The sequence below is a fragment of the Balaenoptera musculus genome, chromosome 4 (genome assembly GCF_009873245.2).
Source record: "Balaenoptera musculus isolate JJ_BM4_2016_0621 chromosome 4, mBalMus1.pri.v3, whole genome shotgun sequence".
Taxonomy (NCBI): Eukaryota; Metazoa; Chordata; class Mammalia; order Artiodactyla; family Balaenopteridae; genus Balaenoptera; species Balaenoptera musculus.
In genome coordinates, this window is record NC_045788.1 from 69861330 (window position 1) to 69875503 (window position 14174).

Genomic DNA, 14174 nt, shown 5'->3' on the forward strand with positions numbered 1-14174 from the left:
CACATTTATGAAGAAATTATTGTGTGAAAGACCTTTTACATGGTCCTGGGGATTACAAATTCTTATCATTTAGGTGTTTTCATTTTTTATTATGATTTGGTCATCTAAGACTCTCCCTTAATCCCTAGCTTCAAATCATTTACAACCCGAATGAATATGTCCTAAGAATGATGAATAGAATCATATAAGGCAAAAGAGGTTTCTGCTATCAACTTATTCTTTTATTCATTTATACATTCACTCAACATTTATTGAACAACCTTATGCTGAGAGGTTTGGGGTAGAATGGTCAACAAAACAGATATGATTCTTAGCATCAGGAATTTACAACCTACTGGGTAAATACATTTAATCAAATAATCACACACATAAATATATCACTGCAATCAACAATAAAATGAAAACAATAAGGTGTTTTTGGAGCATATATAGCTAATGAACCAATAGAAATCTTCCCTGAAGAAGTGACATTGAATCAAATAGGTTGTTGAATCTATGTATCTCAACTCACATAGAGATATTTGAACTTGAAATACATATATAAATTTGAAAGTCATTAGCATATGCCTTTAGAAGTCATTAGTATATGCAGCATAAGAATAATGAACACTCAATGTACTTGCATGAAAAGACCATCAAGGCAGTATTATTAATAATAATAGTAAAGCTAGGTAGGAAATAGTGTAATTATGCTCCCTCTTACATAAGAAAGGAAAACAAAATATATGTATATTCCAAAAAAATTTTTGGAAGAATGCCCAAGAAACTAAAAAGTGGTTGCATAAGTGGAGGGGTGGAGGAAGAGGGAGCCTTTATGTGGTGAACATTTTCATATTGTTTTGATATGAGACACCGTTTTTTAAAAAGCCAGGTAGAGGAGGATGAACTATAAAAAGAGAATAGAAGAGCAGCTAGAGAGGTGGAGAGCGTGTTGTCACTGAAGCCGAAGGGAAAGCTTGGGAGCAGTTAACAGTGTCAAATGCAACTGAGAGGTTTAGTGAAATCTACGCTGTGGAAGAAAGTATACACTGTGGGAGGGGAATCATGAAATCAGCAAGCAAAAGACCAACCACTCAATAAAAATTAATGAGGGACATGAATACGGTTCACAGTAAAAGAAATACAAATAGCTTAAAACATGAGCAAGTGCTCAACTCACAATGGAAAACATGCTATTATAGTTATGAAATTCTATTTTCATTTATATTGGCAAAAATAAGGAAAATAAACACTCATCTACTCTTGGGAGAAGTGTATATTGGCATTACTTGTTTAAGGGGCATTTGACAATGTCTAGTAAAAAAATAGATTTGGCTTGTGATTAAGCAATTTCAAATATAGAAAATTTATATCTCCTTATCAATACAGATATGTTTTACACACATTTACATGTAATATAAATTATATATACTTGTGATTTATACATATTTGCAAACACATATATGTGGATGTATGAAAAGATATATATGCAAATATCCTCAATGCAGCATTGTTTTAATAGCAAAAGACTAGAAACAGCCTAAATATCCATCAATATAAGACTGGTTTTAAAATTATGGTACATTTAGAGAAAATATATTTGTGCAGATACAGAAAGATATTTAAGATACATTAGGTGAAAAATGCAAGTGCATAACAGTGTATATACTAGTATACTTCCATTTGTGTAAAACAAATTAATGCATATGTGTTTAACAGTGCTAAAAGTATATAGAACATCTGGTCCCAGTGGATGCTTCTTAAAAGGAGACCCAGACACTGAAAGAACTAAGGTGGGAGGAGTATTTACTTCTCATTTACACTATTTTGTTCTTGTGAACTTTTTTTATTATGTCCATATATTACTCCTTCTATTAAGAAAAAAGACTAACTAGTTTTAAAAAGTACTTGTTTTTTGATTTTAAAAACTATCTATGAGCCTTAGGATTATAGTGGTGACCTTAGCAAGAGCTGTTTGAATGGAGTCCTAAGAGAGGAAGCCAGCTCCATGTAGATGAGCAATGAGAGGGAGATGAGTAAATGAAGAGAGGTGCATAATGAGCTTGAGAAGTTCTGCCATCAAAGGGAGAAAAGAGGTAGAGTAGTAGCTGAAGTTTGAAGCATGGTCAAAAGAAGGGATTTTTTTCATTTGTTTCTGTTTTTTTTTGTTTGTTTTTTTGTTTTGTTTTGTTTTTAAGTTGGGAGAAGCTTGAGCATGTTTAAATGCTGATGGGAAGGCTCTTAGGGAGAGGGAATGAGAAAAAGAGTCATTCACTGACCCCATAAGCATGCTGAGAAGGTGGAAAGGATGCTATCAAAAGCACAAGCAGAGGGCACCTCCTCCTCTGTAATGAGAGATCAGGTCGGGAGGGAGGTGGAGACAAAAGTCATCTGGAAGTAGGAGGGTGTGGAACTGAGCAAATTCCTATCTTATGATTTCTATCTTTGTGGGGAAAAAAAAAAGCAATGAGATAGATTATCAGCTGAATTAGAGGAAAAGTGGAATGTGGGCAGTTAGGCATCTCAGAAACTTGAAGGAAGATTTGGTTTGAAAACTTAATTCCAGAGAATGGGAGAGCACATTGACCAGAGACATATAGAAAGCTTGGGCAGATGAGGTCGGTATTCATGGATTTATAGCGCAATCAACCAACCTGTACTGTGTGATTTTTTTCCCAGCAGCACCTAGATCCCCTTGTGTAGGCATAAAGAAAGCCAAGAGTTGGACTGGGGTTTTTGACAAATGATTACCAACCAAACAGAAAGGACAAAGATATTAAACACTCCTTATTAAATATTAAAGACTCCTCCACCTCTACCACCCCCTTTTCCACCATCTTCAAGACCCATCAGTAGTCTCTACACATATTTTTTCACTTATTCACATTCATAAATATTTGCATTTTCTTCTCAATAATCAGACTTAGTAAGCTAAAGAGAGGGAAAAAAATAACTTGAAAGGTTAGGGATTGGGATGGGAAGGAAAGGAAGAACTAGAATTTGTTGAGCATCAGCTATTGTGCTAGATATTTACAAACGTGGTCTCATTTGTTATGGAGTGGGCAATGATTATTTTCCGATTATACTCTTTTCAAACAAAATTTCAACAAGTCACACTCTTTCTTTCTCAGACCATACGATTGGTGGAAAAACTCACCTCTCTGAGATCATATACGGTCAAAGCGATGGAAATGATCGACATGATTATGATAGCAAAAGCATACTCCTTATAGTCTTCGCTAAACCACAGACAGACACTGAAGAGCTGAAATATGTAAAAATGGATTTAAAACCTGTTGGCAGCATAAAAACAGGAAGACAAGGGAGATATTTAGGTTTACACTTAGCTATTCATTGACTTGTTTGTTATCATAATCATCTCCATGACATAAATCGTCCCCACCCAATATTCTTAGTCTTATTATATTTATGCAGCAATTACCATGTGCCAGATACTGCACTAAGCAACTTTACCTGAATTTACTCATTTAATTCCCATAATTATCTTATTATCCAGAAGTTATTACTTATCTCCATTGTAAAGATGAAGAAACTGGGCCTTAATATGTTGAGAAACTTGCCCAAGTTCACAGAGCCACAACTGTTACAGATCAGGACTTGAACCCAGGCAATCTGGCCCCAGAGCACTTATTTTTAAATCAACCACTGCACCTTATACTTTAACAAAGTATTGTCTCATGTATCACCATGTTGACCGTCACAACAGTTGTGTGAGGAGTAGATATTATCATGTCCAGTTTACATTGAGTGGTCTTTGGAACCTGACCTACTGGTCAGGTTTACAAAGTTAAAATGCTTTCTAGTTGTTCTTCTCTATGATACAACATTGCCATATCTGAAGCCATTAAAGTACTTTAGATTAATGTACGAGTTGAAGACTAAATTTTCTCATAAATAGAGAGCCAAGCTGAAAGGAATAATCTAGATAATTGAGCATCTAGAACACTATGAGAGAAAGCAGAGATTAACTCCAACAGTTGTAATCCTGCCTGGGATAAAAACATTTTGTGCCCTTACTCAAATTCCCTCTAGTTGATTTCCATCTTTCTAAAATAGGAACAGTAATCTTTGCCTCTGGTTAGGGAACAAGCACACAGAAACTTTTATCAGTTTCTTCTGCTCTGTTTCATGACTTAAAACTTGCTAGAAATATTGAGAAAGTAGCTGGAGCTTAGTAAGTCTTTTTTAAGTCAAGGAGGAGTGGAGGTACCATGCAGGAGAGGACCCAGAGTACAGCTGTAAGGTTGTAGTATCATAATAATCATGGTAAAATGAAAAATGAGCTCAGTGATAGAGTCAAACAGAAAAAATTCAATGTAGTAAATTACGGTCAAATCTTTCTTTCCCTCCCACACGCACATTGAGATCAGTAGAACTAATAAGGCTGAACAGATGTTTTCTTCCTACAGTTTTGGATGCTAATGCAATTGTATATGTTGCCCATAAGAAAGGGATTGAGTTGTTTAAGTTTTAATTATTATTTAGTTTCACAAGATGAGACGGGATAAAAAGTATAGGATTAAGAAAGAAAGAAAGAAAGGAAACCCTGTGTTCATCTAGTCATTAAGGATAAATAGACACATGAGCATCATATCTTATGCTGTAACAGGAAATGTGTGTGCAAAAATGGACCACAAGAAACAGTAGAGATATGAATACGTTTTGCATTCTTTTAAAATAGCCCAAATTACAGTTACTATTAACAAGTAGCATTCTTGATCGTTTGACTAAAAATCTAACCTTGTTATTTTCTAGCCAGCACCAAGAGAAAATACTGATTACCCTCCTTGATGAGCAGTTTCCAGATGGGTGTGATTTCAACATCAATAGTATTTGGCCCACATATTAACCTCCTATAGGGAGAGATCACAGCTCACTCAGTTACTAATAATAAAAATGAAACTCATTTCTTACCCTTTCAAAAAAAAAGTCTATTCCATGTTCACTTTCTCACTTGTGGGATCACATATGCCTCCCTTATTACATAACATCACCATCTTTCTCAAAATAACTGGAGAGGGGGAGGTTTCCAGGTGCAAAACCAATAAACATGATCATTTATTAAATTAAATATTTCCCTGATGGTAATTTGGGTATTTAATTTTAGTCATTGTTCCATTCAAGTAGTTTCAGGATTAGCACTCTCTCAACTCTGTCTCTCCCCAACTCTTGGCTCCATGGATGTGGGACAGAGGGCTCATTACAGGGGAACAGTTTTACTGATAAGGAATACCGGGCCTACTTTTCCTCCTCCTATTCAGTTCTGGGAAGCTGCAGAATTTGTTTTAATGTGAGTGAAAAGGTGTTGAACTCTCAAAAATAACTCCACAGTTATACCGCCCTTTAATTGAAAACTCAGAGATGTGTTTCTTTGATTACACAGAGCAATGACACTCTGTGAGTTATTTTGCTGTTGGGAATGCTAAACACTTTCTCTGTGCCTTCTACATAGATGCTCAGACCAAAGAGCTTAACGGAATGTAAATACTACAGCAGCGCTTCTCAAACTTTAATGTTCATACAGACGGCCTTGTGGTCTTGCGAATGGGAAGATTCTGATTCAATAAGGATGAGATGTGATCTGAGATTCTGCATTTCTAACAAGCACCCAGGTCATGCTGATGCAGCACTCTGAGTCCATTCAAAGAACCACCAAAGCTCCGCCCCAAAATGGGGTGGAGGGGAATGCAGTAATCATAGAAACTTAGGACAGCAAGGTGTTTACAGAGTTCTCCTCCCCTTTTTAACAGTTAGGAAACTGAAGCCCAAAAAGGAGAAGCCATTTGCTCAAAGCCACAAGTGAATTAGTGACAGACTCTTGGCATTCAACCCAATGCCCTTCCCAAACCTCGCTCCCCTGCCCAGTAGATTATTTAGAATTGTGGAGCTACAAGTCTTGCATGATATTCTTCTGCTGCTCTACAATTATTATTTAACTATGCTGTCGTAGTATAATATATATTTCCTGATCACAGCCAAAACTGGTTCAACCTTATTATTATAGTAACCTTGAGGAACATTATGCAGAGTAGAAAGATAACTAAGCCTATAGTCAGAGATGCACTTCTTCCTCTATCACTTCCATCCGTGTGACCTAGTTCAGGCCACTAAACCTCTCTGAGTCTCAGATTTCTCATCTGTTATACTGAGATGATGAGGATGTCTGTTCTAACTCCCCCACGAGGTTGCATGAAGGGAGGTAATGCATATAAAAGCATTTAATTTAATAATACTAAATAGAGCATTACAACATATTCTGATGTTGAACAGTTAAGATAACCGTTTCCTGGGCTCTCTTTTTCACTAACTGGTGACAGTCGTTCTGAGCTGGTGTAGATAAAAATATACGTGGTACCTAATCTCTTGTTCTTCTGTTGTTAGACCTGATCCAAACTTTACATGTATCTTGGCAGAACTGAGCCAGTCTTCCAAAGAGCTAAAATAATAACAATGAGAGAGACATACTGAGCAAAATATTTTTGAAATAATATTTTTCTTTTCAGATGCAATTGCTCAAACAACTTACCCAATTTTCTGAAACTGTCCTTCCAAGTTGTTCCAAACATACCTTATTTTCTGCACTTTTATGCATCTCACCTGCAAAAGAAAAGTCCTAAGAAATCTCCAGTTTGAGGATCAGTAAATACATAGCAGTTCAGTGACTAAAGAAGCATTCGTGGAAGAAGCAAAGATAGAGCCCTAGTATACTTATTTAAGATTTATCCTTTCCTAACAAATCCTATCCTTGGTTACTACACAAATGGCATTCTTTATTAGAAGTCATCATTCAAGCAACGTGTATCATGGGCCTACTACACGGATAAGTATATAAGTAAAACTCAGCCTCTGCATACCACTACTTGATAACCAAACAAGGGAAGAAAATATGTTATGAAAGGGAAAACTATACCATACAGTCAAATTATGCACATGTCAAAGAAATGAAAACATAATAAAGTAAAAATTATAGTATTGAAATGCTGTAGAAATACAGAGAGGGTAGATGACAGAAGGTATCATGGAGAAGAAGAATCAGAGCTGCATCCTTAAAGGACTGGAAGAATTTTGCTCAGGTGAGAAGGGAAGAAGGCATTTCAAAGAGATTATACACAATTTAGTTGTGAGGGAGGGGTAAGTGAGGGGAGCCTATTTGACAGCAGAATGGAGAATGAGGCTGGAAGGATAAATAAAGACCAGATGATGCATCCTTAAGTGCTAGCATGAGTATTTAGAACTTTCTTTTGTAAGCAATGGATTTTCAAAGTAACCTATGGAAGAGACACTGAAGACACAGTCTAAAAGATTAGACTGGCAGCAGGTTCTAGAAGACAGTGAGATGGCTATTGCAAGAAAATGAACTCTAGGAAGCAAGCATCTGAGGGTGTTGGCAATGGAAAGAAAGGTTAATGCTTATGACGTAATGCCTTCTTATTTTTGATTTCTTTAAGCAACTTTACATATAAATCTGAATTTCCTTTAACAGGTGACCTAATTAAGTACAAAGAGAAATGGTAAGACTGTCATATTGTTATGGAGCAATGGTTATAACCTCATTTTGCCCATTGGAATCAACTGGGGAGTTTTAAAGAATACTGATGACTGGGTCCCACTCCCAGAGAGATTCTAATTTCCTTTGTCTGGGGTACAGCCTGGGCATAAATAGTTTTAAACTTCCTCAGGTAATTCTAATGTGCAGCCAAAGTTGAGAAACAGTGTCCAAGACTTCCTTTTACAGCTGCTCTTATCATTGTGTCCTTGAGAAATTCAATGAAATTTCTCTGCACCTCAATTTTCCCATGAATAAATTAAGGCAATTGGCCAGATCATTTCTAAGTTCCACTGCAACTCCTCTGAATATGTTCTATACCTATGAGTATTATAGTCTGTATAAACATTAGATAAAATCTAAAACTTGGAAGAGCATATAGTTGGTACATAACAAGTGCTCAACACATTTTTTATTAAATAAATAAATGAGTGCTTTTCACAACCACATGTCAACTAGAAATAGAATTTATTTTCTTTTTTGTAAATTGAAGTATAGTTAATTTACAATGTTGTGCTAATTTCTGCTGTACAGCAAATTAATTCAGTTATACTGTATATACTTTCTTTTTAATATTCTTTTCCATTATGGTTTATCACAGGATACTGAATTTAGTTCCCTGTACTATACAGTAGGACCTTGTTGTTTATCCATTCTATATATGCTAGTTTGCATCTGCTAATCCCAAACTCTGACTCCATCCCTGCCCCCTTGGCAACCACAATAGAAATAGAGTTTAAATCCCTAAGCTCCAAGACCTGGGTTACTTCAAATGACTTTTAACCTTGTCCAATAAATATATATATGTAAACTTACTGTGGTAGTCATTTCATGATGTATGTAAATCAAATCATTATACTGTACACCTTAAACTTATACAGTGCTCAGTGCTGTGTGTCAATTATATCTCAATAAAACTAGAAGAAAAAAAATATATGTGTATGTGTGCACCCATACACACATTCATAGTTACCAAGTGAGCGTATTAAATACTGTATTTTTTATTTTACAGAATGGATTTATTTCAATGTGTTGGTTGCAAAATAATATTTAAAAAAATAAATCCTATCTTCCAATTGACTTTCAGTATAAAATTGGAGTGAATTGCCACTGGGAACAATTCTTCCTTCACAAGCTACAAGTTAAGGTGAGGAAACATGACCAGCCTGGGGTGTGTTAGCTGTCATGGCCCATCTTGGAGTCTCGAGTTTTTTGCCTCACATTTTCCTTTCCTTTCCAGTATTCTCTACAATTTTACAAATAGAGCTAGACTGTGATCACAGCTACTGTTTACTGAGCACTTGGGGGGGCGGGGTTCTTGTCTTTTTAATCATCCTGTGGTAGGACAGATATTATCTTCATTTCCACTTTGCCGCTTAAGTTCATTTTGATTAAGTAACTTGCCCAAGACCACATCTATTAAGAAACAGGGCTGGGACTTCCCTGCTGGTGCAGTGGTTAAGAATCTGCCTTCCAATGCAGGGGACACAGTTTCGAGCCCTGGTCCAGAAAGATCCCTTGTGCTGCGGAGCAACTAAGCCCATGCCCCACTACTACTGAGCCTGTGTGCTGCAACTACTGAAGCCCGCAAACCTACAGCCCGTGCTCCACAACAAGAGAAGCCCCTGCAATAAGAAGCCCATTCACCCCAACGAAGAGTAGCCCCTGCTCGCCGCAACTAGAGAAAGCCCACGTGCAGCAACGAAAACCCAACACAGCCAAAAAATAAAATAAAGAAAGAAAGAAAGAAAGAAAGAAAGAAAGAAAGAAAGAAAGAAAGAAAGAAAGAAAGAAAGAAAGAAAGAAAGAAAGAAACAGGGCTGGAAATTGAACTCGAGCCCCTCTAGCCCCCAAGTCTAGTCTCTGAAGGATCTAATAGTCAAGCTAGTCTCAGAAGACAGTCTGAAAATCCCATAACTTCCAGTATTCAAGTTGTATAAAGTGAGGGTTGCCTACTTTATTAATTCTGTAAGTTCAAATATTCAAGTTAGAAAAAATGTAAAAGACAAACGATGGTAGAATGTGAGACCCCTGCTCAGTTAGAGAACCTAGATCAATAGGCTGTGAGAAAGTTATATAACATAATAGCAGATGAAGGCAGCAATAATGAGGAACAAAGAGGTTACTGATAAGTTTTATGTCAGGCCAGAAAATGGAAAATCCCATTATCTCCTGACAATTTCTGAGGCTATTCATCACAGAGTGAGAAGAATGACTCCATCATAGGCCTTTTAAATATCTTTGAGATTCCCCAAGCAGGAAACATCTCTGCCTGGAGTTTCTCGACTTCCCTCTTCACGTCCAGAGGCTCTGAAAGCTGATAAGTGGATGTTAAGCATAATATTTGCAAAGGGTGAAGTTTATTTGCCCATTGCCTGGAACTTCAGACCAAGAAACAGTAATTAGGAAATCAAGGATCAGCTGTGGGGTGATTTTCATCTTTCTGCTCAGAACCAGAAATTGTTTCAACCTCAGGCATCCCACTCTTCATTTCTTGTTGGAACAAGTTGTAAGAGCATCCTGTTTAACAGGTTAAGCCATGGGTTTCACTTTTGTGTGTAATCCTACAAAATAGCCCTTGGAGTCTCCTCTTAGCCTACATTTGCTGCAGTCTCCAAACTCCCCCTATGTGGTCCTGAACGGTTATCATTTTGCTATTGTGTTATTGCTGTCATTGTCATCATTGTTGCTGTGGCTAAGCCTGTGACATATCTTCCAATTTTAATAAAAGTTTCAGTCCTTTATATGAATATAGCTAATTACCGCTCACAAATCACATTATTCTTCCTTTCATTTTAGTTTCACGACAGCCCTGAGAAACAGGCAGAGAAGGCATTACTACTCTTATTTTATAAATAAGAAACTCAAGACCCAGGGAGGCAGTAACCAACCAAACTTCCTATGTTGTATGCTTGTAAACAAAGATATCAAGCCTGGGTGCCAGAACTTTCCATTTCAAGACCCTTGCCCTCTCCTCACATTTTGTTTGTTTATTTGAACATTTCTCCATTTGTCTGTCCACTTATTTGTTTGATGCAATTAAAGATGGTGGAGGTCAATAATATTCTGAGGCCATGTCCATAGGCTGATTTTGTTTGTCTACCCTCAGGTGAATGGCCATGTAAAAAATTAAGCAATCTGTTGGTTGGGTGCTTCATCTCTTTTGATTTTGTTTATTTTGGCAGTTAAGACAACTGGGTGATAACAATTGACAGAAGAGAAACTGCTCAGCAATTGACTTTTATTGTTTTAAAAAATTGACCTTGAGCTCATAAAACCAATTTAAACAGCTTTCTACACATATATAGATTGAAGAGAAAGCAGTCTGTGTTATAAAATATGTTTTTAGTACGAATGTTAACTAGTCATAATCCAAGTAATACTAATTTAATATGATGGGAAAGGAGTAAACCAAATACATTTGAATGATAAGATCATTTTACAAACATAAACTTACTAGAATATTTTTGGGGGGGTTACCTTTACCATAAGACAAGCCCTGTTGCATAGATTATAATATAGGGCATGATGCTACTAACAGTTAATATGCACTGAGCATCTACTATATACCTGCCACCATACTGATCTTTGTATTTCTTAATTTAGTGAATTTTATCAATTAATATTAGAGGTAGGCAATATCATCATTTTATACATGAGAAAATTGAGGCTCAGCAGAGTTTAGTAATTGACCCAAGGCTGCACAGTTTTGAGGGATGAAGCTGAAATTTCAATTGAGCTCTGTATGGCTCCGAAATCCATGTTCTTCATAATGTCCTATACTGTCAGTTCAAGACTGGCACAGTGGAGGATCAATCCAAGAAGAACATATAACAATTATAAATATATAACATAGGAGCCCCTCAATACATAAGGAAAGGCTAACAGCTATAAAAAGAGGAAATTGACAGTAACACAAAAATAGTGGGGGACTTTAATACTTCACTTACACCAATGGACAGATCATCCAGACAGAAAATTAATAAGGAAACAAAAGATTTAAATGACACAATAGGCCAGATAGATTTCATTGATATTTACAGGACATTCCATCCAAAAACAGCAGATTACACTTTCTTCTCAAGTGCACACAGAACATTCTCCAGGATAGATCACATCTTGGGTCACAAATCAAGCCTTGGTAAATTTAAGAAAATTGAAATCATATCAAGCATTTTTTCTGACCACAATGCTATGAGATTAGAAATAAATTACAGGGAAAAAAATGTAAAAAACACAAACACATGGAGGCTACACAATATGTTACTAAATAACCAAGAGATCACTGAAGAAATCAAAGAGGAAATCAAACAATACCTAGAGAAAAGTGACAATGAAAACATGACAATCCAAAACCTATGGGATGCAGCAAAAGCAGTTCTAACAGGGAAGTTTATAGCAATACAATCCTACCTCAAGAAACAAGAAAAATCTCAAATAAACAATCCAACCTTACACCTAAAAGAACTAAAGAAAGAAGAACAAACAAGACCCAAGTTAGTAAAAGGAAAGAAATCATAAAGATCAGAGCAGAAATAAATGAAATAGAGGCAAAGAAACCAACGCAAAGATCAACGAAACTAAAAGCTTGTTCTCTGAGAAGATAAACAAAATTAATAAACATTTAGCCAGACTCATCAAGAAAAGAAGGGAGAGGACTCATATCAATAAAATTAGAAATGAAAAGGGAGAAGTTACAATGGACACTGCAGAAATACAAAGCATCATAAGAGACTACTACGAGCAACTTTATGCCAAAAAAATGGACAACCTGGAAGAAATGGACAAATTCTTAGAAAGGTATAAGCTTCCAAGACTGAACCTAGAAGAAATAGAAAATATGAACAGACCAATCACAAGTAATGAAATTGAAACTGTGATTTAAAATCTTCCAACAAACAAAAGTCCAGGACCAGATGGCTCCACAGTTGAATTCTATCAAACATTTAGAGAAGAGCTAAAACCCATCCTTCTCAAAACTCTTCCAAAAAATTGCAGAGGAAGGAACACTCTCAAACTCATTCTACAAGGCCACCATCACCTTGATACCAAAACCAGACAAAGATAATACAAAAAAGAAAATTACAGACCAGTATCACTGATGAATATAGATGCAAAAATCCTCAACAAAATACTAGCAAATAGAATCCAAGAGCACATTAAAAGGGATCATATACCATGTTCAAGTGGGATTTATGCCAGGGATGCAAGGATTCTTCAAAATATGCAAATCAATCAATGTGACACACCATATTAACAAATTGAAGAATAAAAAACATATGATCATCTCAATAGATGCAGAAAAAGCTTTTGACAAAATTCAACACCCATTTATGAAAAAAACTCTCCAGAAAGTAGTCATAGAGGGAAACTGCCTCAACATAATAAAGGCCATATACAACAAACCCACAGCAAACGTCATTCTCAGTGGTGAAAAACTGAAAGCATTTCCTCTAAGATCAGGAACAAGACAAGGATGTCCATTCTCACCACTATTATTCACATAGTTTTAGAAGTCCTAGCCATGGCAATCAGAGAAGAAAAAGAAATAAAAGGAATACAAATGGAAAAGAAGAAGTAAAACTGTCACTGTTTGCAGATGACATGATACTATACATAGATAATCCTAAAGATGACACCAGAAAACTGCTAGAGATAATCAATGAATTTGGTAAAGTTGCAGGCTACAAAATTAATGCACAGAAATCTCTTGCATTTCTATACACTAACAACGAAAGATCAGAAAGAGAAATTAAGGAAACAATCCCATTCACCACTGCAAAAAAAAGAATAAAATACCTAGGAATAAACCTACCTAAGGAGGTAAAAGACCTGTACTCAGAAAACTATAAGACACTGATGAAAGAAATCAAAGATGACAGAAACAGATGGAGAGATATACCATGTTCTTGGATTGGAAGAATCAATATTGTGAAAATGGCTATACTACCCAAAGCAATCTACAGATTCTATGCAATCCCTATCAAATTACCAATGGCATTTTTTACAGAACTAGAACAAAAAATCTTAAAATTTACACGGAGACACAAAAGACCTCGAATAGCCGAAGCAATCTTAAGGGAAATAAACAGAGCTGGAGGAATCAGATTCCCTGACTTCAGACTATACTACAAACTTACAGTAATGAAGACAATATGGTACTGGCACAAAAACAGAAATATAGATCAGTGGAACAGGAATCCCAGAGATAAACCCACGCATATATGGTTAACTAATCTATGATAAAGGAGGCAAGGATATACAATAGAGAAAAGACATTCTCTTCAATAAGTGGTTCTGGGAAAACTGGACAGCTACATGTAAAAGAATGAAATTAGAACACTCCCTAACACCATACACAAAAATAAACTCAAAATGGATTAAAGACCTAAATGTAAGGCCAGACACTATAAAACTCTTACAGGAAAACATAAGAAGAACACTCTTTGACATAAATCACAGCAAGATCTTTTTTGACCCACCTCCTAGAGTAATGGAAATAAAAACAAAAATAAAAAAATTGAACTTAATGAAATTTAAAAGCTTTTGCACAACAAAGGAAACTATAAACAAGACAAAAAGACAACCCTCAGAATGGGAGAAAATATTTGCAAATGAATCAATGGAC

At 36.0% G+C, this 14174-nt stretch overlaps 1 protein-coding gene across 1 annotated transcript in view; it reads right to left on the minus strand.

Annotated features, from left to right (window-relative positions):
* ATP13A4 (ATPase 13A4) overlaps positions 1 to 14174 on the minus strand; it is a 139754-nt gene that overhangs the window by 66053 nt on the left and 59527 nt on the right. Inside the window, exons 4-7 of the mRNA XM_036849669.1 lie at positions 6527 to 6597; positions 6356 to 6436; positions 4783 to 4853; positions 3137 to 3267 (exon numbers count right to left, since the gene is read on the minus strand). Coding sequence (XP_036705564.1) covers positions 3137 to 3267; positions 4783 to 4853; positions 6356 to 6436; positions 6527 to 6597 — 354 coding nt within the window. The remainder of the gene's footprint in view (positions 1 to 3136; positions 3268 to 4782; positions 4854 to 6355; positions 6437 to 6526; positions 6598 to 14174) is intronic.